We start from the raw sequence: 25,297 nt of genomic DNA on the forward strand, positions 1-25,297 counted from the left end.
GAGACCAGGTGTTTCTTGCTAGGGCTTCTAGCTCCTGTACCCTGACTGCATATCTTGTTTGAAAAGAAAATTTGAAGTTTTAACGTGGGGTTCTTTTTGTTGATTTTTTTTTCATTCTGAGTTAAAATTGAAACCAAAATCGATTTGGGAGAGAAAGGCAAACAGGCAATCATTGCATCAAACATATGGGGAGCCGCTTTATCATCTTTTCGTTCTTTCTCTTTTCTTTAATTTCTTCTTCTTCTTCTTTTTTTGGGGGTGGGGGGGAGGGGGAGTGGTGTTTGGGGACTGGGGAATAAAAATCCATGCTTCAGTATTTTGTATTGTGGGGTTGGGTCCCTTACCTCCAGCTCCCCACTGTCTCCATGCATAGATCCAATTGAATGATAAAGAACACCACACGTGGAGTCTGAATCAAGGGACTGTCCAACCACAATAAAAAGACTTACCCCGGTTACAAATCAAGTTTCTGAAAAAAGAAAAATCTAGTCGTAAAAATTTCAAAATTTACATTAACCTCGCAATAGAAAATTCTTTTCCAGTTATACTGCTTTCCAATATTATATCCAACAAATAATAATCAAAGAAAAATTTTCCCATATGATCCCACTCCCCATATAATTCCCACTCATTGTGTTTGTTGCTTAAAGCTTGCACTCACTCTTCCCTTATCCCATATCTTTCTTTTCCTCTTTCCCTTTCTCTCTCAAAAAAAGAAACCAAGAAAACCAGCTACCAGCTCCATCTGAAAGATGCTAGTGATATGCTAGCTAGCAATAGCTTAGGGAGAAATGGATAAATAGTTTTTCTTTATTCAACGAAAAGTAGTAAAAGAAAAGAGGGAAGCGAGAGCCCACAAAGGGGCTCAACTCAATTGAGGGTCATCCAAAGCTAGATAGATGTACTACTAGCCCTTTAGCCAAAGAATATAGTATTTCTTTTACTAGTATATGAGCATGGATGCTGATAATGCTCATCTTGTTGTTAATGCAATTCGCAGGTCAAATTTCCCACTTCAACTCCTAGAGAAAAGAGATCTTCATCAGCCATCTAATTGCTCTACCTCCATCTATCCCACCTTAGCCATCGGTTCCAATTCTACTACTTCTACTACTCCGGTTGATGCTGCTGAAACCAGTGGTGCAGATCGGCTCGAGGCAGCAGCTAACAAGAAGACTCAGCCTAAAAGAACTTCAACAAAAGATAGGCATACTAAGGTAGAGGGCCGTGGCCGACGGATCCGCATGCCAGCTACTTGTGCTGCAAGAGTTTTTCAGCTTACTAAAGAATTAGGCCACAAGTCCGATGGTGAAACAATTGAATGGTTGCTACAACAAGCCGAGCCAGCAGTTATTGCCGCCACGGGGACTGGAACCATCCCGGCCAATTTCACTTCCCTTAACATTTCTCTGCGAAGCTCAGGCTCGAGTATATCAGCTCCTTTGATCAGGAATTCTTACTTGAATCAAAATCTTGGGATCTCCCAGTTGAGAGCTATGGAAGAGTCGCACTCACAACAACAACGGCGGATTTTTTACCCTGGGGTTAGTTTATCCTCAGCTGAGAATAATAATTCATCGATGTCATTCAATTTTCCCAGTGAAAGTATGAATGTGAATGATATGTTACATGCTAAGCAAGAGGTGCGTGATCAAGCCGCTTGTCTTGATGTGTCCGATAGGAGGATCAAAAGGAGGCCTGATGAGGAAGATCTGACATGTTTGCAAAATCATATTGGAAATTATATGGTACAATCGAGTTCAGGTTCCATTGCTGCTAGTCATCAAGGTCAAGTGCAGGCGGCTGCGTTTTTGATGGTGACAAATAATCCTAGTAATACTAGTACTAGCCAATTGATTAGGGGCCCTGATTCTTTATGGACATTCCCCAGTAGTATGACTGGAACTAATCACAACTTATTGCATAGAGGTGGAGGAGCTTCAATGTCTAGCAACGGACTACATTTCATGAATTTTCCTACCTCAATGGCCTTATTGCCCGGTGTACATGGGGCAAATAATGGTGGAGGAAGTTCTGGCGTGTTTGAAGGACAATCAGGCATGATTGCCGGTTTAAACAGTTTAAGGCCGGCTGTCCCAGGTGGTGGAGCTTCTGAAGCTAATCTTCATCTCGGAGGAGAAGAAGATTGGCATGATGCAACTACTAGTACTACTACTCACCACTCCTAGCTAAATCAACCAAGTTTACTGCTTTAATTAATTTCTTGCTTTTTTTTTTTCTGTTACCCCTTCTTTTTGTGTACTAATATCGATGCGTATCATCTAGGATAGTCGAGACATTAGGTCCCAGATCGACACTCTTTGAAAGTTGACTTTGATCTGTTGCTTGATGCTGAGTATTAAATAGTAGTAATAGCATTAGGGTTTCTTGGGGAAATTTTGAAGAGTTTAAGAGTGAAATCTACTGCTGTTTGCCAAGGTCTCCTTTGGAGAAAAACTATGGAGTGTCTTTTTCAGGCATTACATATGTAAATATGCTGATCTTTTCAAAATAACACACAAATGATCATGCTTTGCTTTCAAGTAACTACAGTTTGCATGCAATCATTCGTTGTTATGCGTAATGTTCCTAATAAACCTCTAATTGATGAATCTGTTTCAATAGTGTGAAGGAGCACTATATATGTTTTACGGGTCAGAAACATGAATCGCTTTATTGATTCTATTTACATCACGCTATAGTACTTACAACAATCATGGTACAACATTGTAATTAAGGTTCCATCCGTAAGAGAAAATGGTCCAAACCACATACCCTAAGACGAGGGAGGGAGCCCACATTTCTGAGCATCAGCCTTTCAGGTTAGCTTTCATGTCATCACCAATGAACCCTAGCTATACTGATCATATTGCCCAAAACTCGCATCAGTTTATCAAGTACTAGCGGAATCATTATTCCTCTTTCTCATATAAAGTGGCTGCAGCCAGCGAAGATGGTGCGTTTTAGTGACCCTACCACACATGTCTGACCAACTTAAAGATCTGGATCGTACGTTGATCAACTAAATGCATCTCTGTATTATAATCTCTTGATCAATAACGTGGTTTTTTTTTTTTTGGATGAAAATGGACATGGATTGGAGTTGCTTGTGCTATCGCTGGACTTTGTCTGTTGAAATATCGATTCCTAGCTACTTAATTGCCATTTCTTCAAGAGCATGCATGTTGTCTGAGTTGTTGTTAGTTTCATGTAAACCAGATCTATTCAACATCTCTCCAGAATGGCAAAATATTCTTTTATCACCATTCCTTCATTTTTATTTTTTTGCATCACTTTTTCTCCTGCTGTTGAGTTGATTACTTTTTTGGAAAAATTAAGAAGATATCGGCCAAATGATTTTCTTGACAATTTTTATGCACTTTGCCTAAGTACCTCTGAGTAGTAAAAATCATTTTAATGATGAAATATCAAATCCATGTTAATTTTTTTTTTTTTTGGTGAAATTTGTTGGCCCTAGTCTTAGTTTTCAAGGGGTGCTGGGAAAGTTTCTCTAGCAAAAAGAATGATTGTATTTGCATGAAAATATATTGGAGTAACTTAAAATCTGTCCTGGAATTGATTTAATGCTTACTTATTTCAGTCAAGGTTAAATTACTCAACTGCAGTGATTCACTATAGCGAAACTTGTTGCATCATTCATGCCTATATGAGCAACCTGTGAAAGGAAACAATCAAATATTCATCTTCTGACTTCCAGGGAAATATATGGCTACATTTCTAAGATTCTTTTCTGCCAACAGTGCAAGTATAACCACTTATATTGTGTTACTGTATGGTTGCTGTAATCATGATCCACCATGTCGTTTGGAGTTCATTTGTGGAAATATTTGAAATGGTCATAAGAGAAGAAATGCATCATTTTGTATCAATGAAAGGAAGATAAAGCAAGCTAACTCCCCAGGAAACTCACTAAGGCAAGGGTAAATAGAGCTGTGCAGTTCATGTTCCCTGCGGGGGATTTTCAGTTTCCTCTCTCTTTTAAGATCTTGCAAATGGATGTAATCTCCTTACAGGAAGGCCATTTGCTTTGAGTTCAGCAAAAATCTAAGAAACTAGAGAGTAGTTTGAGTTACGCATATTGTGGTACTCCTCATGCATCCATTTCCTTACCAATGCTTTCTGTTTTGTACGAATTGGCAAGATTAATTACTAGCAACTTTCGCACAAGATTGTGGTCTCTTAATCTGTCACACCTTTAAGATACATATATATATATATGTTGAGGTTGTGATACTTTAAACTTTAGTTTCAGAAAATCTGGTATTAATGTTATATAAGCATGTTAGTTGAACCATTTAGTAGAAAATCACTCAAATTTGGACAAGAAATCGTAGTTGAATATCAAACATTGCGGGAATGAAAGGATGGAAATTAATTTCATTTGGACACTTGATGATGCTTTATCTAGCTAGCCACCAAAAGGCTAATAAAGGTGACGTTAATCACATTTCAAAACTCTGTGAGCAGTTGTGCTTTTCGCTTTTCATTCAGTAGTTTTGATTCTTACAATCCTCTAGTTATTCCTATGCTTCTTACTTCCCCTCTCCTTTTAATACACATCCGATTGAGTACTTCTCAAAGATTAAAGTTGTGGGTATGAAACCACAAAATCATCACAATTTAAGCATTCCAAAAATAGTTCTTTGACTATAGCAAGAAATTCACACTATGTGCCCCTCCCTCCCGCCCTACTGTAGTAAGACATCTGTTTTTCTTGATTGCAGATGACCGCCAATTAAATCAAATTGATGAATGTGTAATGTGCCTACTTAGATTTGCCCAACCAGCGACCAGGATATGTTGTGCTCAACATTTATCAAATATTTTATTCATGTATATTACTTTTACCTTATAATATAATATAATTGTACACTAAATAACGTAAATAGGACAACAACCGAGTCGAATCGTATCAGACCTCAATTGCATTAGCCCATCTCCCCCCAACCAAAACCAAATGCGATAATAGAACTATTGCTACAAGGAACATTAAATAAATTAATGCTTCCAAAATTTATTGATTGGTTGAAAAGATAACTATTACTGCAAGGAAATTACTACTTCCAAAATTTATTGATTGGTTGAAAGGATAACTATTTTTTTTTTTTGTCACAATAAATTATATTCTACACCTACTCTTACTCTGCACTAAGGGAAATGGGTGAACCCGAGGGGGTCAATAGGAAATTCGGAGGGAATTGAACCATCACCGGATTAGACGGGTGCCTTTGCACTAGCCGGTGAAATTTCCAAGAAATTTTACAAGGTAAAGATAACTATTGCTACAAGGAAGATTAAATAACTTATTGCTTCCAAAATTTATTGATTGGTTGAAAAGATAACTACTGCTGTTAGACTGAGATATGGTGTAGTAAGGCGTACGTTCCCGCAATTTTTTGTTTTGTGTTTCCACGCTGATTGGAAATGCAGAAACGAACAACTACAAGCTCCTTTTCTACAGTGATAAATAATGCAATCGATTTCACACCAACAATGACAAATGCAAGAACGTTTCTAAATTGTTTGCAAACGATCTTGACAGTTGACATAACATATCAGAGTACAGTTCAATTATTTCTACTATATCAAAAGGACTAGGCGATGCATGCATGGATGATTAATCCTAGGACTAGCAGTACATTGTTCTTGTTCCGAGAGACCACTGATCTTGTCGGTATCATACAGTGCAAGTTTTCGCACCGAAATGTAACTTTTTTTTAACACAAGAAGAAACTCTAATCTTACCAAAAGAAAGAAGGAAAGAGGGAGTCGAACCATTCAAATTTTTTCCTTATCAAGAGAGAGAAGAGAAATTAACTAATGTCTCTACTATTATATGTTTTGGTTTTGTTTTGTTAAAGCAAAACCCAATGCAACGCAGCTTATATTTCTTCTTAGACACAAATGAAACAACTTTTCAAAGAAAGACACAAATGAAACTGAGTTATATGTCTTTTTGGAACAACATGGTCAATTTCTTGCACAAAATTAAGAAAAAAGAATTAAATGGCGAATAATGTGATTCAATCTTAATGAGATAATATAGGCAATAAATCACATGCTATTTTTTTTTCTCATCATTGAAAGCTCTCCTTTTTCTTCACTATTCCCTGCCGCGTTTTCGGGAGTCAAAAGTAGTACAGGAAACTGGGAAAGTCAATAGAGCGGAGATCCAATGCACCCCACTTTCGTCAACAATACCATCCTTTTAATCTAAAAGCCAATAAGATTCAGACCGAGTCCCATGTCTCGGACCTTAAAGTAATACTTTGTCCTGCGCTTGACTGTCTAGCTCGAATATGATTGGCCATTGTAATTTGGATGCATCAACAGCAATATAGCAGCTAATGGAAAAAAAGAGAGAAGATTTTTCGGTGCCTCTTTCTTCGTGAAGCATAAAGATGTCCTATGTCCAAGTGCCCATGTCCTAGAAGAAATTTCGAGGCTTCTTGGTTGCAAATTTCAATCACCTTTCCATACTTTCTAGAAAATTGTCCTTTTCTGCAACACTTTCCTTTTCTCTTTCTTTTCTAATTTTTAGTATTACTTGTTTGTATAACACTTTCCTTGACTCAATGCAAAACACATTCCTTTGGTTTCTGTCACGCTGTCCTAGAGAAGAAACTGAAGAAAACAGGAAGTGGTTTCTGCTTGTTCTAAAATCTTGCAGGACCCCGGGAACAAAACAGGCAGAGATTGCAATTCTACTCCCAGAAAAAAAATGGGTAATTCTGGGAATAATCTTCTTGCTGTGATGGCCAAGAACATTGATGTTATAGCTATGTAAGAATGTAGTAGTAATTTATTTTTCTTCAAGTTCTAATTTCTTTTTGCCTCGGTTCTTTTTGTAACGCTACTTGCATTACAATGTGATTGTTGCTGCATGCTTCTATATCACGGTAATATTTTTCTACTAAAAGCTGAAACCAAGATTTGATTTTTCTTCTCAAATAGTTCCTTTTTTTTTTTGGCTAACTAAAATCTGTTTGTTCCTTTTTCAGGCCTGTGATTTCTCTCGTGTATCCTCTGTAAGTCTCTGTCCTTTTGTCAAAAAGTTTGGATCTTTCGTGATTATTTGTTGCATAGTACTTCACATTGCAAATCTTTGAGGAAGAGGAAAGAATTGCAAAATCACTGCTTAGTTTGTTGCTTAATAGTACAGCTATATTGATCAAATAAGGTAGGTTAATGCCGGTGTTTAGATTGTCCCAGTAAATTTTTCCTTCTGATGTTATTTGAGAATGGATATTCTGCTTTTATGGTAGGAGGGAAAATTAGAGACCCTTTACCTCTCTGCTCCCAAAAGGCATTTGAGATCAGAGTAAAAGTAACATTGAGGGTTGGTGGGCTTGATGGCTGTTACATGTTTATGTTTGAAGGATATCTTTATTTGGTATTATGTGTATTTGTTGCATGGTTCATAGGATGGTAAATGACAATCTAACCTTGTCATTGTGATGTTGACAGGTACGCTTCTATTAGGGCCATAGAGACTAAATCTCGTGCTGATGACAGGCAGTGGTTAACTTATTGGGTTCTTTATTCTCTAATTACTCTGTTCGAGCTTACATTTTTCAAAGTTCTTGAGTGGTAAGTGTGCTGCAAACTCGAGTTTCTTACATCTCTTATACTGCTAAATTATGGTGAATCGGCCTTGGACTGGCTGAACCTGCTGCCAAATGCTTGAAGCTACTAGAACATGATCCACTTCACCGAAGTTACTTATTTCCTATTTTCATTGCCTGGACCAGTCATTTCCAATATTTCAGTCTCATCACCTTGTTTTGTTCATCACATATACAGGGCTGAAGTCCAACAATAGCACTTCCTCTCAGTTACCAAGTGCATAATGCAATTACATCAGATTAAGTAAAATACAGTTGACAGGGGAACGAATACCAAATTTATTTATTTATTTATCATGAGATTACTACCTTTATATAGCTCATTAGAAGCAAGTATTATGAGAATATTCATGATTTTACCACCTTAAAGCACGTGTAACCAGTGTAAAATGGAGGAACTGAGTTACAATGGACAAAATATTTCAGCCTAAATTGAGGAACTTCTTTTTGTGCTTCATCGCGTGCATATCCATCGATTCTTCGATATAAAAGCACATTTCATCCCACCGTAAAGACTGACGAGATCACTCTTTGCGTGAATGATGTTTTAACTTGATATTTTCTGTCCTCTCATTTATCCTTAGAGAGTACATGGGAGAAGTTTACAAAGTGAATAACTTTTTGGCTAAAAAAAGTTGAAAGCTGAGAGGAATTTCCCCCCTTTACATCCTTAATTTTGGTTTGCTTTGCCATAAAAGAATTGCCTGTGTGCTGCTGTAAGAATGTGTTCATGCATGTCTGGATAAAGTATGTTGCTGTTGACCTGCCCTTACTATTTGATTTTCTTGTTGGCATAAGGTTACCCATTTGGCCCTATGCGAAACTGATTGGTATATGCTGGCTAGTCCTACCTCAGTTCAACGGAGCAGCTTATGTTTACGAGCATTTCATTAGACCTTTCTACAGGAATCCACAAGTTAAGATCTGGTATGTACCTCGAAAGAAGGATGTTTTCAGTAAACCAGATGATGTCCTTACTGCTGCAGAAAAATACATTGAAGAAAATGGACCAGAAGCCTTTGAGAGAATGATAGCCAGGGTACGCTAAGCTCTATCCTTTTTCAACATTATTTTCTAAAAATGTTTGTACCTTAAACGTCTAACTTTGGATTTTAGATTTTGCATTTAGACCAGCTAATTTTTTTGGGCGAGGAAAAACTGGGGAAAAAGGGGGTGAACCCTTGATGTGGAATCTTTAGTAGTGCAGTTTACCAATAGAGAGAGCATGATTGGAAATAAGTTCTTGAATAGTAAAATGTGTCCTGAAGTATCTGACCATGAACATAAATTAGGTACTAATGCTATTCATTTTTCAAAGTTACTACTTGCAATGTTGAGCATCTACAATTACTACAAGTTACTGATCCATTTGTTGTTCATTCATAGCTCACAGTGAATTATAATTACTGCTAACGAGCTGTACTGGTCTGATTCATAAGTGAGGTTGTTTTCCTCAGCTGATAGACTGACATGCGCATTGCTAAAACAATAACTATTCATTGCTCAAACACAGAGTGTTTCTGAATGCACATAATATTTTGGGAAGAACCCCTTTCTTGACCAATGGTACTTCAGCATTTTCCCATCGTTCATAAAGTTTTCCTCTTTCTGCAAATCCATACATAGGACATATGCTATAAGACCTGTATATCCAGTTGTAAGAGAATTGATTTAAAACATTCTTGTCAATAAAGTAATATTTATTCCTGTTCATTTGCATGAACGTTTCTTTTATCTGTGTGCTGATGTCATGGCAGTCCATAATCGACGGTTTTGTGTTTCTGTGTACAGGCTGATAGAGAAGCCCGGGCGAGGAGGAGCAACTATATGATCTTTGAAAATGATAGAGGATATTATTAACACCCTGTATTCACTGGCACCGCACCACAAAGTTGGTACTTTTTCTGGCTCAGAACCAACTGGGCAGCGAGTATATGATCACTTGACCATCTTTCGTTGCATTTTTCTGATTGCGAAGCTTGTTGAAACTGAGGTTACCTGTATATCGAAGTGTGACTAAAGTACTACTAAGGTATATGGACGACTTGTCCATCAGAATAACTCTTTTTATTCTGCTTAATGATCTTCGCTACTTCTCCATCAGCATTGTTCAACAAGTGCTGCAGCTGCTTGCTTTCATTGAAATCAAGCGTCAACATTGTCAATGCCAGGGAGAAGGGAATATAAGTGAGAGACTTCGGGTTCGAGTCTTTCCACTTATGCTAAAAAGAAAAAATTTATTAAAAAAAAAAGCCTCAACATTGTCAGTGGATTATGTTCTAAATAGACAGATTCGTAGGTTATTGATTTTTTATGTTTCCATAATTGTGCCATTGATTTCAGGTTCTCATCTTGTTTAGTTGCATTTTTCTTTTATTAGCTCCTTTTGGATTCTTCCTTTCCTAGGGCAATAAAGAAATTGCTTCCCCTTGAAAACATGTTTGAAAAGGTCTATTCTAAAAGTGGATTAAGCTCAATTGGATATGTGAGATTCAAGAAAATCAAGCAATCAAAAGAATCAATTTGAAATGATTTATATCTAGATTTATAAGTATTCCACTCGAACGGACATAGTTATCAATACGATCTCTTTACAGCTAAGATATTACTTGCCAACGATATTTCCAATTAAGATATTACTTGATTTCCAAGTCCCTTAACTCAACTTTAAGTCTTTAACGAAACAAATTAGTATATTGTTGGAACTTGGGAATAAAGATAAACAATTTGGCCAATTATACAATTCGTTGAATGTTGCAACACAATTCCATTACAATCATAGAGAAAATGGGCTTAGCAACAACATATGTTTTTATGTTTTTGCCTTATGAGGAGTCTTTCATCCAGAGAAGGCAGAGATATACAAGAAAAATCGTATTGATTTTATTTATTGGTTTTTGAAATCTTTTGTTCACATTTCTTGAGTTTAGTCATATCATAGCTGTTCTTTTTCTTTTGCCAGAAAAAAAGGGAATAGGTTATGGTATCATACCTATTCCACAGAGCTCAAACTCACATTTGTCTCTCCCCAAATTTCGTATTTAGTTAGATTACTCTGTTCTTACAAAAATTCATTAGACAAAGAGGTAGTGTAATTGAAATATCGGGTAAACTTCCTTCAAAAAAAATATATCGGGTAAACTAGCAAATATGGCTTCCCCAGACCTGTGGATACCAAAAGCTTAAAAGGAGGTTTTTCATAATTATTCCAAAGATAAGGAGTGATTACTGTAATTTGTCATAGTGTGACTCGTCCCTTTTTAGGCTTACAGACAGACTTTTGGCCTTATTCGTTAATTTTGCTCTAGAAAAGGACAAAATCAGAACATCCCAATCATCAAAAAATCTAAGGTGCAAGAATCTGACTTTTTGATGCTGACAGGGCGTAACTCCGAAAAAGAGGGATGTTAACAAAGGAGCGGAAACAAAAAAGAAATCAGCAGAGAAAAAGAGAAAGAGACAAAGGATGAGAACAAAATGTTGAGGAAATAAAGACAAAATTTCGACATCTTTAGAGCTCCTCTGGAACAAAATTTGCTGATTTTTAATTAATCTGCAAGACCCTTTTGTCCCAGGAAAGGGGGAAGAGAGCTTTGATACCGAGCTAAAAAAGTTGTCATTTTTGTCTTTCAATTTTCCTCTTCTGTCGAAGTCATTATACCCTACGAATTATAGTTCAAGGAAAAGGAACAAGAAGGCCTCAGATTCATTCCAAGTGGCCTGCATTACATGTGATAAATGCAAATCTGTGATGTGATTTGGTGAAGGTTGATTAAAGGATTTTGATACGGAATCTTGTTTCAAGGCGTCAGTTTTGATTGCACATATTCAAGAATTGGAGTTTTTCTTGAAAGGTTGAATAGGGATTTCTTGGTTTCTTTGGATTTTCCAAGAGTTGGTTTAGCCGCTCTAGAGCTGAATGTTCAACGGTTTTGAGTCGTGAATAGAGCTCTTGAGGCCTGTTTAAGCAAGTTTAGGGGCCTTTCTCTTTAATAAGCAGGGATTTCTGTTTGTTTGAATGTTCTTCAGGGATTTTATGATGGGGCAGATGAAAAGAGAATAGCTTTGTTGTGAGCTTGTGGTCTTATATGGGGGAGAGTAGTTGTAGGAGGAGGAGATTGTTTTTAGGCTGTGGAGGTTCAAATGGGTTTTGGGTTTTTCTTAGTGATCGCATTACAACTTGAATGGCTGATTTGCAGAGGCCTGCTCTAGCTGAGAGAGATATTGACCAGGTACTGTTTTTCGCACTGCATTTGCTTCGTTCTTTTGAACTTGACGCAGAAAAAGTATAGGATATTTGATTGTGCTTCTTATGGGAATAAAAGGCCATCACAGCGCTCAAGAAGGGGGCTTTTCTGCTTAAGTATGGGAGGAGGGGAAAGCCAAAGTTCTGCCCGTTTCGACTATCAACTGTAAGTCTTCTTGCAGTACATCTTATCTGTGCAAAGTTCTTAGCTTTCCTGCCTGAAATTATTATTGTCAATGCCTGCTTTTACTTGTTTGGAGCTTCTTTAGGTCAAGGAACTCAGCTATCACTTTGTGTCTCGCAATGAAAGAAGTTCATTGTCTTAAGGATTTTAATAGTTTTTATCCTTCATTTCAAGAAGGAGCTCTATAAACCATGACTACAAGAGAGTGTTAACTGAGGCATCATTTCTGCAGCAGATACAATCCTGGAAATGCCTAGTTATGTTTCAACTGAGCCCTTGTTGAGCTTTGTGATACAAAGAGACATCTCTGTGATTCTTCAGATATAGTTTTGGTAGTTTCATTCAACCTCTTCATCCTCATATATAACAGCATAAAGTATAGAGAGGAGAAAAGAGATCTACAATTTAAAATTAGCTGGAGATTGCTGCTTTGCCATGTTGTTTTTGCCACCATCTGTTGATGAGAAATTAAATCATCTTATAGATGAACTAATGAGCAACATTTGTGCACTTAGTGCTCCACATTCTTTTTTAGGCGTTGGATTTGGATTATCATGTTTACAATTTCACATTGACACCTTCTGAAATGTTGCATGAATAAAAAAAGAAGCGGTGGAGAATGCTCCAATTTCTGCAGAAGTAACGTTCTATAATCTATAACGGTTGGAAATTTTGGTAATCTGGAAAATAAATGTGGAATTCTCCTTTATTAGTAAGGAGGTTGCTCAATACCCTTCTGTTGATTTTCTTTTTAAGAAAGATAATTACTACAACTTCTCTATCCAAATCACACCTAAATCAACATACTGTGTAATTCTTCTTACCTTAGTGCAATTTTACTTGTGCATCACCTACTGTTGTTTGACCTGCTTTAAAAAACCTTTATTAGTAGTTAATCTGATCATTTCAAGAGAAATTTTGTTCATTATTTTAGTTTGCCGTGGCTTTTGATGCTAAATTTCAGGATGAGTCTGCCTTAATATGGTACTATGGCAAAGAAGAGAAACAGCTTGAACTGCGACAGGTTTCAAGGATTATTCCTGGACAGCGTACTGTAAGTTTGCTGATTTTTCTTGTTATTTTTCCTCAATAGAAATTGATGGATGGTTAGCTTCTGCTTCTGATTTTCTGTTGTAGTAAAAGAAGTATTGAGGTTTCCTAATTAATATGCTTTGAGACAGAAAAAATTGGATGAGCATGCAAGTTTTGATAGCTCAAACTTTTTATGCTTATTTTCAAATTATTATCATTTGTATAGGCACCATCTTAGTTGATCGGAAATAAGCCAATTCCTCTATCAGATCAAAGATCAAATGAACCTTGATGTATCTAGATGAGAAGCTACCACTTTTCTCCTCAACTGTATATTATGCATCTCTGACCTTTCAAATTGACATAAGATCACTTGTCTTAGAGCTGGTCAGTTTGTTAGGAAAAAGGTGAGTAGGAAAAAAATCAGAGAGAGACAGAGAGTTGAAACTTTTGCGGCTATCATGTAGGAGTCGAATCTAAGAAGTTAAATAATAAATTGTTTGAAGATTGCTGTTCTTCAGTGCACTCTTGTCTTTGAAGGCCATCATTGTTTTTGCATCATTCTTAGCAACTACATGGCTTATGTTGACTATTTACTGCAAGTTGCTGTATGTAATTGCCCTTCCCTGAGAATAATGAGTGAGATCCAACTCATATGGTAATTGCCCTTTCTTTTCAGGCAATATTTCAGCGGTACCCTCGACCAGAGAAGGAATATCAATCGTTTTCTCTTATATATAATGATAGATCCTTGGATGTGGTGAGCTTTTCATTGCTCCTAATAAATAGTTAACTAGTGCTCGAGTATGAAAGGAAATTAGTTTCATCATCTCTTCAACTTTACCCTGTTAATCTTTCAATTACTGTCTTGGACAGATATGTAAAGATAAGGATGAAGCTGAGGTTTGGTTTTTCGGTCTTAAAGCACTCGTTGCTCATGGCAGCCACCACAAGGCAAGGAATGACACAAAGGCTGAAACATCCTCGTGTGACAGTCCACGTTCTCGAAGAACCTCTCCACCAAGTTTACCCTTTGTGAGTTACCCTTCTTAGTTAATTTGTTTGGAAATTAGGGTGTTAGGGCTTTCTCTCTTAATTATCTTGTTGATGACTTAATTATATTAGGATCATGGAGACACTCCAAGAGCTGAAAGTATTCCACAAAGCAGATTGGGAAAAGCTTTTGCTGACATTGTCTCATATACAGCAACATCGAAAAATTCTTTTCTGGCTGAAATAAATACCAGCACTGCCAGCTCTCTTATACCTGGGGCCACAGACAACTCAAATAGCCGAATTTCTACAGCTGACACAGTTCGAATTAGTTTATCCAGTGCTGTAAGTTCATCAAGCCAGGGATCATGTCACGAGGATTTTGAGTGTCTTGGTGATGTTTTTATTTGGGGAGAAGGAACTGGTGAAGGGGTATTGGGTGGTGGTGAACTTAAAGTAGGTGCATCATCTGGAAGTAGAACTGATGCTAATTTGCCTAAGGCATTGGAGTCAACAGTGGTGCTTGATGTCCATAGTATTTCCTGTGGCAGTAAGTATGCCATATTAGTTACTAAACAAGGGGAAGTGTTCAGCTGGGGTGAAGAGACAGGAGGCCGTTTGGGTCATGGATTGGTGGCTGATCTTCCCTATCCCAAGCTTATTGATAGCCTTAGTGGTATGAACATTGAAATGGTTGCTTGTGGGGAGCATCATACCTGTGCTGTTACACTTTCTGGTGATCTGTACAGTTGGGGTGATGGCACTCATAACTGTGGGTTGCTTGGGCATGGAAGTGAAGTCAGTCACTGGATTCCTAAGAAAGTTAGAGGCTCTATTGAGGGCTTACACGTTTCATATGTCTCTTGTGGGCCCTGGCATACAGCTCTAATAACATCTGTTGGGCAACTTTTTACATTTGGGGATGGAACATTTGGTGCATTAGGCCATGGTGATCATCATAGCTCCAATATTCCCAGGGAAGTTGAATCCTTGAAAGGAGTTCGGACTCTGAAGGTTGCTTGTGGTGTTTGGCACACAGCTGCAGTTGTTGAAACTGGTGTCACTTCCAAGTCTGAACCGTCTGAGGGCTCTGTGTCTGGTAAGCTATTCACCTGGGGGAATGGAGATGAAGGACAGCTTGGGCACTCTGATAAAAAACATAGACTAGTCCCTGTAAGTGTAGCTGCATTAGATGATTTAAGTTTTTCCCAGGTAGCCTGTGGACAAAATTTAACTGTTGCTTTGACAACTGCTGGGAAAGTATATACAATCGGAAGTTTAGTGCATGGACAGTTAGGGAATCCTTTGGCTGATGGAAAAACTCCCACTTGTGTTGGAGGAATAATTGCTGATAGTTTCATAGAGGAGATTAGCTGTGGTTCACATCATGTTGCGGTTTTGACATCGAAAATGGAAGTCTATACCTGGGGAAAAGGTTCAAATGGACAACTGGGCCATGGAGACAATGATGATAGAAATACACCAGTTGTTGTTGAATTTTTGAAAGATAAACAAGTAAAAACTGTAGTATGTGGAGCAAACTTTACTGCTGCTATCTGTATGCATAAATGGATATCTTCTGCTGATAATTCTGTTTGCTCTAGCTGTCGCAATGCTTTCAATTTCAGAAGAAAGCGTCACAATTGTTACAACTGTGGCCTTGTCTTTTGCAAAGCATGCAGCAGTAGGAAGTCCCTAAAAGCTTCTTTAGCCCCAAGTGCGAACAAGCCGCATCGTGTCTGTGATGATTGTTATACTAAGTTGCAGAAATCTTTTACCTCTATATCTGCACCTCGAATTGCTAGTGTTAAAAGTGCAAATGTACTCTACAAGGCCCTGGACTTAACAGAAAAGGAGACCAAAAATCCTCGACTACCAGAAAACATGTCCAAACTCTCTCCTTCTAATTCATTCAATGTGCCTGAGGCTAGCAGTACTAAGAGTAGCAGTAGAGCAGAATTAAATGGTAGCAATCTGATCCTTTTTCCAAATGGAGATGATCAACGGGGGGGCATTTCATTCAAATCCCCAACTGGTCCGACGGGAACCTCTAAGTTCCTCTCCTTATCTATTCCTAATTCCAGAATGGTTTCTCGATCAACCTCTCCTGTTCAAGGTAAAACAAGACCACTGCAGCCTGCAACACCTACACCGGCAATAGATGTCAATGGAGATGGATCAACTGTTGGTGATTCAAAGCATAACAATGCTGCTTTACATGAGGAGATAAAGTGTTTAAGGGCACAGGTCAGCTGATTCATGAATTACATATTTGTTGTAATCAGCACCTAGTAATAGTTTCATCAGTAGTGTACTTTGCAGTTTGGACATTGCAGAAAACTTTTGAAGAATCTAAGGTTCAATTGTGATAGAAGACTTTAATTGAAATATCAGAAATAGAATTTGAGACCCAAAAATTTGGCAATCGGACAGACTTGAATGACAATTGTCCAATTCTTTGCTTCGTCATTTTTTGTCTTACTATTGATCACATATACGGTGTTAAAGCAAGAAAAAGCATCCTTGAAACTGGATTTTGGGTTTCCAGGATCTATCTTCTTTGAAAGGGGAAAGAGTGCACTGGTAGATAATCTACCCCTTAATGTATAAAACACCCTGGATTAATTGCTTTTGGGTGTTTCCAATCAAACATCTAGATTCATGAACGATATCTAAAATTCATTTTAAATTTTCAAATCCTTATTTAGTCCATGAGGGATTTAGTAGTTATTCTTAAGTAGATTTGCAGTCCATAAAATTGGTGCTATTTGATATCTCTTGCCACAGTTACAGCTATAGAAATATCAAATTCATTCTCTTATTCAGCTGACATGGGAACATTTGTGGCTTTGAACTCTGTCCTTTGTTAAAATTTCAATTGACATTTAAACCAAACAGAATGTCCAGGCAAAAAAGAAAGATAGAAAGAGAATAGGCCAATCACAATTTTTAGAGTCCAAGAGTTGTTGACTTTGACTAGTAGGCAAGAATTCTCTCTCAACTACCTAGATATAGGTGGCTATGTATTGAGATTTCCGTCTGGTTGTGACACCATAGATAAAGTCATTGAGATGTGAATTGCTCATTTATCAAACCAAGTAATATGCCTTGCAGAATTTTATGTGGCTTTGTCTGCAAAACCATCTGCAAGCTACCAACCTACATTGTAAATGTTGATGGAATACTTGCATGCAAGAGGTTTCACATAGATATCTGATTTTCATGCAGTTGTTGCTGTATCAACAAAAGGATATGACTTATTAGGATTCTTTCTTTTTGGCGTAGGTGGAAGAACTTGCAAGCAAATCACAATTCCTTGAGGTTGAGCTAGAGAGAAAATCAAGGCAACTAAAGGAGGCTACAGCACAAGCAGCAGATGAAGCTGATAAAAGCAGAGCTGCAAAGCAAGTAATCAAGTCACTATCTGCCCAGGTCAGCTTTTCTTTCATGTTATAGAACATGCTTAAATGATTATGGTCTATGGAGGGTAATTTCTATTACATTGATATACTCCATGCATAGGTAAGTTTATATGAATTTACTAGTCATGCATTGAGTTTAGCTTATCAGCTTGCAACCGTGGCGAGGTTTTACTCTTTGGTTTCCTCTCTCATAATGATATTATGTTGCTGTAACATACTGGAAGAACCAGAAGATACACTTCCATAAAGTCTACCTACTCAAACATGTTAGCTTTAAAACGATAACATTGGTGAGACTCTAGGGTATAAGAAACTGTTGCATAGACCACAGACTTTATTCTCTTGGTTTAATGAGATCTAAAAATGTTTCAACTGGAAAAGAATTCAATTACAATTTCAACTTTATGGAGTTTGTCCCAAAAATTTAAGTACTTCTGCTAAACTGTCTGCAACAATTTTAAATATTTATGATATTTAAAAGCAGGAAAACATTGGGCAGTTATTCATTAATTCATTGATGCATTTCCTTTGACTCGTTGTATTAGATATTGGCTTAATGTCATTCCTTGTAGTGACTAGTGAGTAATTATGTTTACAGTAGATTGCAGGGTCTGATTGGGTTGATAATCTAATAATTGGGTTGATAATCTGATAATCTTGCAGTTGAAAGAGATGGCTGAAAGATTGCCTGGGGGTCCTCCTGCCAGGAGCAATTCGCATTCTGATTCAGAACAAATATCTAATGATCCTAGCTGCCCTTCTAGTTGGAGGAGAGCAACTAGCCTAGCCCCTCTTAGAATCGAGTCCAGTGCCAGCTCAACTAGTTCAGTGCAGCCAAATGAAGCCAAGACTCAGCTGCAGAAGCCAGAGAGGGTGATAAAAGATGAACCAGGCGTGTATATGACTATCTGTTCCTCTCCAACGGGTGGGAATGAACTCAGACGGGTTCGTTTCAGGTACAACTTTGATGCTAGGTTTCCTGTTTTTACATCTACGATTGTCTCGATGTGACTCAGTACTATATTCATTTCCAACCTTATGCCCATTCAGTAATTGCTGAGCATTACAAAATTATGCCAACTTAAGTCATCTCATGACATGTATGTTCTTCTTAAATTCAACAACATCTGTAATGAAGTTTTCTCCCCACATTTTTTTATCAATCTGTCGTGTTGCCGTGACCATTTGGAAGTCTCCGTTGGAAACTTTTTGTGCTTATTCTACGGCAACTGACATAATATATACTATCCTATTGGCACAAATGACCTTTATCTGGTAGGGAGATAACTTCTTCCAACGATTGTTTGAACAACTTAATTTCCTCTAGCAATAAGAAGTAGAATTTTCCCCATTGACTTAAAAATAATCCTCCTGATTTTACTCCATCTGCTCTATTTTACCAAATAGGTTAATGTAGTTCATATCTACTGGTTATTTGACAAAGTAACTTCACATTGCGATTAGTCAGTGAAAAGTGCTGTCTTCCTGTATATACCTATTCATGGTTGCACTGGAATTTTATAAAACAAGGAATATGTGTGTGGGTAAGACATCTCAAACTAACTTGGTTTAGTTATTTACGCAGTTAGAGCACCCTGGAAATTGTCATGAAAATCTTTGGTACATTGATGAACATAGGGTTTGAAGACAAGGCTGCATGTGTTATGCTGCATCAACCACTTTGATGCTAGAGACCATTCAAATCCTGCTTTGTTTCTCCAATTATTATTGACATCTATGCTTATGATAACTGTCGATCCCACATGAATATGTTTGGCTTCAGTTGTGATCAAGAGCAATCAGACCTTAACAACTGCAACCCCCTTGAAAATTTACACCCAAGAAAATTTTAAACCTATAATACTCTCTGATAGTAGGATAAGATATTTTCTCTGATTCTGTATCAACAACTAATACATTTTTGAGACATACTTTGTGGAGAACCCAAACTTTTTATTAGTCTGCTATAATTTCTAATAATCTGTTATTTCTGTAGTCGGAAATATTTCAGTGAGCAGCAGGCAGAGAAGTGGTGGGCAGAAAATGGAAGAAAAGTACTTGAGCGCCACAATATCCGAGCCCCAATTTAACCTGTAGCTGCCATCTCGTCAATTTCACTGTATAAAAAGGGTGTTTTGACCATCAAGTACAGCAACCATCTTTGAATGCTGAACCCGGAACTCCTTGTTCTTCTGCCTTTTTTTTGGTTAACGTGTAAAGTTGATATACTGGCTTTTCCACATCCACATAAGAACGGGATGGGGAAGAATGCAAGCATGACTAAAACACGAAGACTCAGTTAGCACCTATGACATGTAAATGTATCATTCATCTATAGCTGTATTATGTTTCTCCTTTTATTAGAAATCTTAGCTAGTGCATTTTGTACCATGTTCGGAAAAGAGGACAATTTTAGACGAGCTTGTTTTCCAAATCTTCTTTGCTTTACACTTCTTTCTTCTTCGATGTTGGATATGACTCACATTCAGATGTTCGCAAAAACATTTCACAAGAAATTAGAGAAGAAATCCAGATACTCAGCGTGGGCATGGGCATCAGAATTGCAGATGTTTTACGACTTCATACAACTTAGGGTCGTACATCTGCCATCTCAATCCGTTTGTTGGCCAATACCGGGCTTAGAATTGCCTTTCGCCATTATCTCAAAAGTGCATCATTGTCATGACTACAGATAATAGAGTAACTGGAGGTTCCTAATTTGCAGCAAGAAAGAGTAGGGGGAGCAACAGTGTATGTGCAATATGGCAGGTTAGACATGAAACAGCCTTGATCCAACAAAATTTTGCTCAAGCTTAATTCAGGTTTTATCTGATTTTGCCAAAGATTTTGAAATCTATCAATGAAGGTATACCTCACGTGGCATATGCATGGTCAGTATTCTGTTTAGCTCCAAAATTCACACCTCCAGTTCCCACTCCTTGTTAGACAACTGAATTATGCTGCTTCCAGCTTCCTTCTTTACAGTTTGACTACATGGGTTCCCTTTGTTCTCCAGCATGTCTTTGCTATCAGGTATCCTCCCAGCTATAGCGTAAGTGCTAGTGAGTACAAGCGAATCAGCAGGGTGTCCATCATAAAGTGTTTCCAATTTCCCCTTAACCAACTCACCCAATTCAACATTTCCATGGACCCTGCATGCTGCGAGTAATGCTCGCCATGCTGTGGCATCCCCCTCGATGGGCAAGCTCTTGATCAGTTCGTGTGCATCCTCAAGCAGACCAGCTCTACCTAATAAGTCAATTATACAACCATAATGCTCAATTCTAGGTGTCAAGCCATAATGCTGCACCATTTTTCTGAAACAACTTATTCCGTCGGTCACTAATCCTCCATGGCTACATGCATTGAGCACTGCCAAGAAAGTGACTTCGTTAGGCTTGAAATCCTCCTGCTCCATTCTATGGAAAAGGGTAATGGCATTTTTTGGCTCCCCATTGACTCCATAACCCAGTATCATGGCTGTCCAGCACTTCACATCTTTCTTCTCTATCATATCAAAAACATTACTTGCCATCGAAAGCAATCCACATTTAGCGTACATATCCACCAAAGCTGTTCCAAGTATTGCATCCAAAACTATCTCCTGCACTTCTACATGGTCATGTATACGTTGACCCAATGCCAGAGTCCCAGATGAAGCACAAGCTGAAAGCAACCCTGCCAGGGTCGATGAATTGGGTTTTACTTCTTCCAGCTTCATCAAACCCAGTAAACCTAATGCTTCATCTAGCAGGCCACCTTTAGCATATCCATCTATGAGACAATTCCACACCACAACATCTCTTGCAGAAACTTCAGCAAACACCCTGCTCCCTGAATCAATGCAGCCCATTTTACCATACATGGAAATCAATGCACTGACCACATTTAAATCCAAGCAAAAACCAAACTTTATGCAATATCCATGTAAGCACCCGCCTGTCAAAACGCAATTCAGTTCCCCAGCAGCCGAGATAACACTCGAGATTGTGGTCTTGCCGACAATTTGACCAGTGGTACATAACTGCCTAAACAAGTCTAAAACCACATTATTCTGAGACGCACAAAGATAGCCTCCCATCAAAATGTTCCACGATATCAAGTCTCTCCCTCCTGAAATTTCATCAAACAGTTTGCGGGCCTCCCCCATTCTCTGACAGACACAGTAAAAATGCAAAAGCGTATTCTTTACATTCAAGAACAGCTGAAACCCAGATTTCAACACAATTGAATGAACACCAAGACCAGTCCAAGTGGCAAACTTTTTGCAACAAGATTTGAGAACTGGGACGAAAGTAAATTCATCAAGCACAATTCTTTGAGCCCTCAAGTAATTGAAAAGAACAAAAACCTGATTTTGATTCTCACTGATTGAATAGGCTCTTAGGATAGTATTAAACATATAAAGATTTGGTTTTTGTATATGTTTGAAAATGGAGCTTGCATAGTTTATATCTTGTATTGAACAGGCAAGAAGCTTGCTAAGTGTAAATGGTATTTGATCAAGACCAGTCTTGACCATTAAGCCATGGATTGGGGTAATTTCAGATATGTTTTTGCAAGATTGCAATGAAGTTACAATCTTTTCATCTGGGCAATGTGTGGAGTAGAGATACGGGAAAAGAAATTTGGTGGGCGAAGTTCGAAATTTTCTCTTGAACATGAACCAACAATTTTAGTCGCGGCAGTTCATTTTTCATCTTCTTTTTACAGGAAAAAAGTGTGTAATCTGTAATTTGGGAAACCCAGAGGTGGTGATTGCAACTAACCGAGATAAAATCCCACGTAAAAAACTGGTTTGCAGGGTAACAAACCAGAATAAAGCTTTAATAAGTCACCTTGAATTTTTTAAAGACCTTAAGACACCATTTATTTCAATCCGATTTGTATAATTCTTACTACATTAGTGTAAACTAGTACAATGTTGGTGTAATTGTTAACTTGTCAATAAAACAATCTGGCCTAGCAATTTGAGAGTACTTAAGACACCATTTATAGGCTAAATTATAAAGTGGATCAGGACCTCAAAAGTTAAGTTATGTCCAGTTCAATCCGATTTGTATAATTCTTACTACATTAGTGTAAACTTGTACAATGTTGGTGTAATTGTTAACTTGTCAATATATTTGATTGCCAACTAAGATTTTCACTCATAAAATTTGTTTCTAGAGTTCATGAAATGTACCCAAGTTTTAGACGGAACAAAAGATTTTGTTAATGATGAGAAGGTACACGGATAAGACTACAGGGAATGCCCAAGGATAGTAGGGAGTAGTGTAAAATACATACAGAATGCTTGCCAATCCCTTTGCAAATCTGTTAGCACGAAGCAGCATTTTCTGTTCCCAGAGAAAGAAAACAATTACAACAATTATATAACATTTACATGAAAAATATGAATGCACAGATGGTTCCTCAAAGTTCCATGGTTCATGCTTCCGCTGATGTTCATGAATGCTATGGCCAAGTTCTTGCCCAGTCAACTGCCAGAACAAGAAGCAATGCACCGCATGGCCTATCTGCTTTGCAGATAAATGCACGGAGACTGGGTATCAATACCCTTGCATAAGCCTCTGTCAAATCTATTCAATCTTCAAGTAACTATCCATTTTCATATGTTGCAGGAAGGGAAGTGATAAAATCTTTTCTTTCAGATAGTTTAATTGGACTAGGATTATTTTGAGACTCTGAAGGACCTTTTCCTTGTGAATCAACAGGTCCTAGACCATCCACTTCTATGGTACTCCAACCTAGAGGCTTCTGCAAATCATCTTCATCGATCAATTCCCGCATTTTTGTAGCATCATTCCATCTCTCTGCACTGGCATAAGCACTAGATGATAGTACATAGTTTGCACCATTATGAGGATCCAATTCAATAAGCTTGCTGGAGGCTATCTCGGCCAGGGACACATTTCCATGAAGTTTACAACCACCGAGTAATATCCTCCACACAACAACTTCTGAAGCTACAGGCGTGCACTGTATAAATTCATATGCTCTCTCTAGATTACCAGAGCGACAAAAGAGGTCAACTATGCAACCATAGTGCTTCACTTCTGGAACTAATCCATGAACCCTACCCATACTATCAAAGTAGTCCAAACCTTTATCCACCAATCCACCATGAGCACAAGCAAGTAATACCCCAGCAAAAGTTCCATGGGTCACCTTAACACCTTCTATTAACATTTGTGAGAACAGGTCAAGAGCATAATCAGAAATTCCATTCACTGCAAGTCCGGATATGACTGAGTTCCATGAAACTGTGTCCTTCTCTTTCATATCATGAAAAACTTCCAAGGCCTTCTCAGTTGATCCGCATTTGCAGTACATATCGATCAAGGCATTCCCCACGTGTATATCTACTTTGACATCATATTCACAGACATACTTATGCACCGCATTACCCACATCAAGCATGCCTAAATGTGCACAAGCAGAAAGAACACTAGCAACAGTAACCTCATCAGGTTTAACTTTAGCTGCCATCATCCTTCGAAAAATCCTGATGGCATCAGAAAATTGTTTTGCATGACAGTACCCCACTATGATGGAGGTCCAAGATATGACGTCCCTCCTGGGCATCTCATCAAATAATTTCATTGCTGCATCAAAATTCCCCGCTTTTGAATATCCCATAATCATGGTATTCCAAGTAACCACATCCTTTTCTATCATCCTGTCAAAAACTCCCCGAGCCAAGTCAACAAAACCCCGCCTTCCATACATATCAATCAGTGCATTACCCAAATAAACATCAATTTCAATACCACTATTCTCAATATATTTCACCGCAGAGTCTGCCACGTCCAACTCACCCATACGACTACAAGCTAATAGAACTTTCACCAAGGTAATAGAATCAGCCGCCAGATTGGTTGCTTGCATAGCACCATAAAGAACCAAAATCTCCTTAAACTTGTTGCGCTGACTATACCCACATATCAACGAGTTCCAAGAAACCAAGTCTCTTTCAGGCATTTCATCAAAAATTTTCCGAGAAAAATCCAATGCATCACAAGAACCGTACATGTGAATAAGAGAATTACACACGTAAAGGTAAGATCCAAACCCAAGTTTTAGAGCAAGACCGTGGGCCTTTTTACCAGTCAAAATATCTGAAACTCGAGAACAAGCCTTAAACAGGAATATAAAGGTCAGATTATTTCCATGTAAACCTCTGTCACGCATTTTCTCAAATAGGGGTGTCGCTTCACCGGGTAGGTCGCTCTGAGCGAATCCACGGATCATGAAATTCCAGATTGGTAAGGTGGGGTGCTCAATCTGGAGGAAAGCAAAGTGGGCTTTGCGTATTGTCTCAGAAGACAAAGCGTAGAACTTGATAATATTTGACATCGATAATGAGTCGGTATGACGATGAGTTCTGATGAAGTGTGCATGGAACTCCTGGATGAATTCTTCAAAGTTTGGATATTTGAAGATTGGGTCAGTTTTTGAGGTCGTCGCATGGGTTGTGAAGAGGCGGAAAATGGGTCTTGCACATGTCATGAGAACGATAAGGTGTTCAGGGGAAAAGTGAAGTACCTGGTGAAGAAAGCCAGGAGTAAATTCAAGGAGATGTATTCAGGCCATGGCATTTAGGCCGAGTATTGCAAAGCACGTTATTCGTACAGCTTCTGTTTACTTGAAATAAAGATGCTAAAGGAGCTTGATGTTCCATAAATTTTAATTTCGCTCCAATAACTGTACAGAGATTCCTGCATCTGACCAAATTAGCGCAATTATCATTATGTTCCATCGACCCAATACC

At 38.1% G+C, this 25,297-nt stretch overlaps 5 protein-coding genes across 6 annotated transcripts; 3 read left to right on the top strand and 2 right to left on the bottom strand.

Moving 5' to 3' along the window:
* Window positions 1-625: 625 nt before the first annotated feature.
* Window positions 626-2,547, top strand: LOC113754133 (transcription factor TCP15-like). Of its 2 annotated transcripts, XM_027298484.1 has the most exons (2): window positions 626-901; window positions 1,001-2,547. In XM_027298484.1, coding segments are annotated over exons 1-2 (1,191 nt in total). In that variant the 5' UTR covers window positions 626-899; the 3' UTR covers window positions 2,190-2,547. The 2 variants fall into 2 exon arrangements, with proteins under 2 accessions (XP_027154285.1, XP_027154284.1); XM_027298483.1 differs by having other exon boundaries at window positions 626-2,547.
* Window positions 2,548-6,621: 4,074 nt separating this feature from the next.
* LOC113754285 (HVA22-like protein a) lies at window positions 6,622-9,841 on the top strand. The gene is made up of 5 exons (XM_027298664.1): window positions 6,622-6,804; window positions 7,023-7,049; window positions 7,489-7,611; window positions 8,445-8,685; window positions 9,438-9,841. The coding sequence occupies exons 1-5, from the start codon at window positions 6,743-6,745 to the stop codon at window positions 9,504-9,506; spliced, it is 522 nt and encodes a 173-aa protein (XP_027154465.1). The 5' UTR covers window positions 6,622-6,742; the 3' UTR covers window positions 9,507-9,841.
* A 1,978-nt stretch (window positions 9,842-11,819) lies between these two features.
* On the top strand, window positions 11,820-19,914 carry LOC113754172 (PH, RCC1 and FYVE domains-containing protein 1-like). The gene is made up of 9 exons (XM_027298524.1): window positions 11,820-11,878; window positions 11,972-12,058; window positions 13,041-13,130; window positions 13,788-13,868; window positions 13,985-14,143; window positions 14,234-16,348; window positions 17,387-17,533; window positions 18,187-18,479; window positions 19,520-19,914. Exons 1-9 carry the CDS (start codon window positions 11,831-11,833, stop codon window positions 19,611-19,613), a joined length of 3,114 nt encoding a protein of 1,037 aa, XP_027154325.1. The 5' UTR covers window positions 11,820-11,830; the 3' UTR covers window positions 19,614-19,914.
* A 267-nt stretch (window positions 19,915-20,181) lies between these two features.
* Window positions 20,182-22,322, bottom strand: LOC113754174 (pentatricopeptide repeat-containing protein At1g26900, mitochondrial-like). The gene has a single exon (XM_027298527.1). It carries the CDS (start codon window positions 22,184-22,186, stop codon window positions 20,441-20,443), a length of 1,746 nt encoding a protein of 581 aa, XP_027154328.1. The 5' UTR covers window positions 22,187-22,322; the 3' UTR covers window positions 20,182-20,440.
* A 426-nt stretch (window positions 22,323-22,748) lies between these two features.
* On the bottom strand, window positions 22,749-25,084 carry LOC113754173 (pentatricopeptide repeat-containing protein At1g31430-like). The gene has a single exon (XM_027298525.1). It carries the CDS (start codon window positions 25,033-25,035, stop codon window positions 23,125-23,127), a length of 1,911 nt encoding a protein of 636 aa, XP_027154326.1. The 5' UTR covers window positions 25,036-25,084; the 3' UTR covers window positions 22,749-23,124.
* Window positions 25,085-25,297: the final 213 nt, after the last annotated feature.

Source organism: Coffea eugenioides, chromosome 11 (genome assembly GCF_003713205.1).
Source record: "Coffea eugenioides isolate CCC68of chromosome 11, Ceug_1.0, whole genome shotgun sequence".
Classification (NCBI taxonomy): Eukaryota; Viridiplantae; Streptophyta; class Magnoliopsida; order Gentianales; family Rubiaceae; genus Coffea; species Coffea eugenioides.